This window comes from Myotis lucifugus, unplaced genomic scaffold (assembly GCF_000147115.1).
Source record: "Myotis lucifugus unplaced genomic scaffold, Myoluc2.0 scaffold_10941, whole genome shotgun sequence".
Taxonomy (NCBI): Eukaryota; Metazoa; Chordata; class Mammalia; order Chiroptera; family Vespertilionidae; genus Myotis; species Myotis lucifugus.
The window spans coordinates 1,775-5,448 of NW_005881989.1; the positions used below are offsets into that span (position 1 = coordinate 1,775).

Here is a 3,674-nt window from a genome sequence, read left to right on the forward strand (position 1 = left end):
GGGGCACATCCATCCCAGGAGACTAGGCCTGTGGCTGGGCCCTGTGCTCAGTGATGTGCTGTCTCAGCAGGTGCTTCCTCCCAGGGCCCCCCAGGGGTGAGCCCACCTCCATGCTCCTCAGTCTGGGGTGTGAGCTGAGCTCCAGCCCCAGGGCCCAGGGAGGGGCTGGGCAGTCCCTGGAGGAGCTCCCATTTGCATGGCAGCCCCTCCTCTGGCAGAGGGTGGGGAGAAAAGGAGGCCTGGGCAGCCCAGCCCCACTGTGGGCTCAGGGCGGTGAGCACCATGGCCTGGACTCCTCTGCTCCTCGCGCTCCTCTCCCACTGCACAGGTAGGGACAGGCCTGGGACCAGGCTTCTTCCCTTCCTGCTCAGTCTCCTGGGAACCGTCCCCTGTCCCTGCCCATCACTGACAAGTGTCTGTGTCTGCAGGTTCCCTCTCCCAGCCTGTGCTGACTCAGCCGCCCTCCCTGTCTGCATCTCTGGGATCCACAGCCAGACTCACCTGCACCGTGAGCAGTGGCCTCAGTGTTGGCGGCTACTACATATCCTGGTACCAGCAGAACCCAGGGAACCCTCCCCAGTACCTCCTAGAATATAAATCAGACTCAGAGAAGCACCAGGGCTCCGGGGTCCCCAACCGCTTCTCTGGATCCAAAGATGCCTTGGCCAATGCGGGGCTCCTGACCATCTCGGGGCTGCAGCCTGAGGATGAGGCTGACTATTACTGTACTGTACACCATAGAGGAGCTCACAGTGATTCAGATGATGAGGAACTGAGACCAAAACTCCTGGGCCCAGAGGTGATGACGGTCTGCCCTGAGTTGTCAATCACAGGAGCCCATGCAGAGTCAACTCTTCAGAGCAAAAGGCCCGCCCGTCCCCCAGGGAGTGACAAGGGTTCAGGAGCCTGTGCCGGGGCCAGGGGCCGAGACCAGCGTATGTTTCCTATCAGCTCACATCCTGTGTCTGCAACTGCACATGGTCACCCAGACAGTCATGCTCCCCACAGATTAATGTCATGAGTGTGAACCCTGTGTCACTACTGACCCATCATGTCTGATATGTTAGTGTCCACCTTGGTCATGGACACAACCTTCTCCTTCTCTGATCAAACCCACAGAAGGTTGGTCACAACCAGCACAGACTCTCAGTGACACCCTCCCTCCCCCTCTTCCCTCCTCTGCTGCTGCCTCACTCACCCCCTCCTCTCCCTCGGGCTCCTCAGCTCTTAACTCCATCTTCACGTGAGGGTTTCAGGAAAAAGTGACAAATTCCAGCTGTCATTAAAAACTAAGAAATATTTAAGGTAAAACAGAAAAGAAGGAGATGTAACGTTGCCTGGAAAAATCCGCTCTTTTAACTCCCTGTCCATCCTAAATGGAGGGTTTCTCAGGCAACAGCTCACTTCTCCAGCATCGTTCCACTTTCTTCTTATTTATTTACTGAATTATTCCCCTTAAGATATCAGTGTCTACAAACATTGAATATATTAACATTAGTCACTTTAGCCCCTAGCCGGTGTGGCTAGTGATAGAGTGTCGTCGTGACCAAGTTCCTGGGTTTGATTCTGGTCAAGGGCAGGTACATCCGTTGCAGGCTCCTCCTAGGCCCAGATTCTGGTCAGCACCCGCAGGAGGAAACCAATCAATGTATTCTCTCACCTCGATGTTTCTCTCTGTCCCTCCCTCACCCATCCACTCTCCCTAAACATCAATGGGAACATACCCTCGGGTGAGGATCAACAAACACACACAAATCTGAGCCCCATGGGAAGTGGTGGCAGCTCAGGCCCCACAGGCTTTTAAATCCCTGTGACCAGCCAGCGGCCAGGGCAGAGGACAGGAAGTCAGAGCCATGGGACAGGCCAGAGCTTGACCGCGGCAGGAGGGGCAGGAGCGGCGGGGCCATCTAGGGCCTGAGGGAGGCCCTGTGCGGGAAGGTCAGGCACCGCCCAGCCCGGGACTGAGCTCTGTGCTCACAGAGAGACACGCGGGTCCAGAGGCTTCTGAGCAGAAGCTCCTGCCTCCACCTCCCGACAGGGGCTGCCCAGCAGTGGCCTCTCCCAGGCTGCTCCCAGGGGACAGCGGGACCAGCTGTCCGCCTCCTCCAACCACAGACTGGAGCCCAGGGCCTTATTACTGCGCAGGGAGAGGGGCGGCCAGAAGGAAGTGGGGCCAGACCTCCACGACCAGCCCTTTCCTGGGCAAGGCGGCCAGGGGGGCACAGGGCTGCCCGAGTCCACCCTCCGCCCACCTGTGTGCCCCTGGCCTGCACCCTCTCCTCCTCATGCTTCCCTCTCACTCCCCAAGGGCTGACTTGCGCCCTGTGTCCCCCAGGGGGCGCTGTGGTAGGAGCCCCTGCTGGCTGCTCCCCGGTAGCTCAGCTGTGCCCCCTCCCAGCCCCGCCCCCAGCCTCAGGCAGGTCTTCTGTGGGAATAAGGCCCCATCTCAGGCTTTTCTCTCTGGTGGGACCAAGGCCAAGTGTGAAGGAGGAGCTGAGCAGCCTGCAGACAGGGGGAGATTTGCATGGAGCCTCCCCCTGGGGATCAGGGCTCATAAGAAGGTGAGGGCTCAGCCTGGCTGTGCGGCTCAGGGAGCAGAGTGTGGGGCCTGTGCACCATGGATTGGGCTCCCCTTCTCCTCGCCCTCCTGACTCACTGCACAGGTGGTCCCCGAGGGGGAGTTCTGGGGGACCACCTGACTGTCACCCGGGAGCATGACCTCTCCCTCCCTCCCTGGGCCAGGGGTCTGTGCTGTCCCCTCTGATGTCTGTGTCGCCCCCTCCTTGCAGGGTCCTGGGCGGAGGTTGTGTTTACTCAGCCCCCGTCTGTGTCGGGGTCTCCGGGACAGAAGGCCGTCATCTCCTGCACCCGCAGCAGCGGCAACATTGGGAACAACTATGTGCACTGGTACCAGCAGCGCCCGGGCAGGGCGCCCACCCGTATGATCTATGAATATGACAAAAGACCCTCGGGGGTCCCCGATCGGTTCTCTGGCTCCGTGGACAGGTCCTCCAACATCGCCCACCTGACCATCTCGGGGCTGCAGCCCGAGGACGAGGCCGACTACTACTGTCTGTCTAGTTATGATAGCTATAAGCACAGTGATTCAGGCCCATGGGGAAGTGAGACAAAAACTCCCCAGAGCCTGCTGTCCTGGGCTGCACTCCTCCCACACCCACCGGGAGCGGGCTCTTTCCTGTCTCTGCTGCTATGCTAGAGTGAAATTTCATGAGTTACTCTATTTTAGTTCCATAATGTGAACATGTCTTCCCATGTGTTGATGGAGGGTCTCCTGATGGCTTAGCGCTCACTTCACGCAGGCGAGTTAGTGAGAACCAGGTTTCTGAGCCCTCATTCCTGTGACGGAAGCTGTCATGTGCATGTGGGGCGTCTAGAAGCATCCTTTGTGCTCCCCCCCTCAGGAGCCAGTAGCGCCCTCCTCTCTAAGTCATGGCCGACACGTACCCCTGCAGACGTATCCCAGCGTCCCCTGGGGCAGGGGAACCACCGGGTCTGAGAACCGCCAAGTGCTCAGCGACTCGGAGGCCGTTGGCTTTGACTCCTGTTCACGCCATTGAGCTGGACAAAGGGGACAAGGTGGCTTCTCTCTGTGCTTCTGCCCTCCCATCTGTCAGACAAACAACCACATCGAACTCGCATGAGGTCAGAGAACC

General features: G+C 59.0%; 2 gene segments (V, D, J or C); both read left to right on the plus strand.

Annotated features, from left to right (window-relative positions):
• The first annotated feature begins 282 nt into the window (after nucleotides 1–282).
• On the plus strand, nucleotides 283–2,350 carry LOC102433270. The segment is given in 3 exon segments: nucleotides 283–328; nucleotides 429–808; nucleotides 2,336–2,350. Coding segments are annotated over 3 exon segments (441 nt in total).
• A 266-nt stretch (nucleotides 2,351–2,616) lies between these two features.
• LOC106696159 lies at nucleotides 2,617–3,122 on the plus strand (the record flags this gene model as incomplete). The annotated part of the segment is given in 2 exon segments: nucleotides 2,617–2,663; nucleotides 2,790–3,122. Coding segments are annotated over 2 exon segments (379 nt in total), but the record flags the coding sequence as incomplete, so codon positions are not given.
• Between the last annotated feature and the right edge of the window lie 552 nt (nucleotides 3,123–3,674).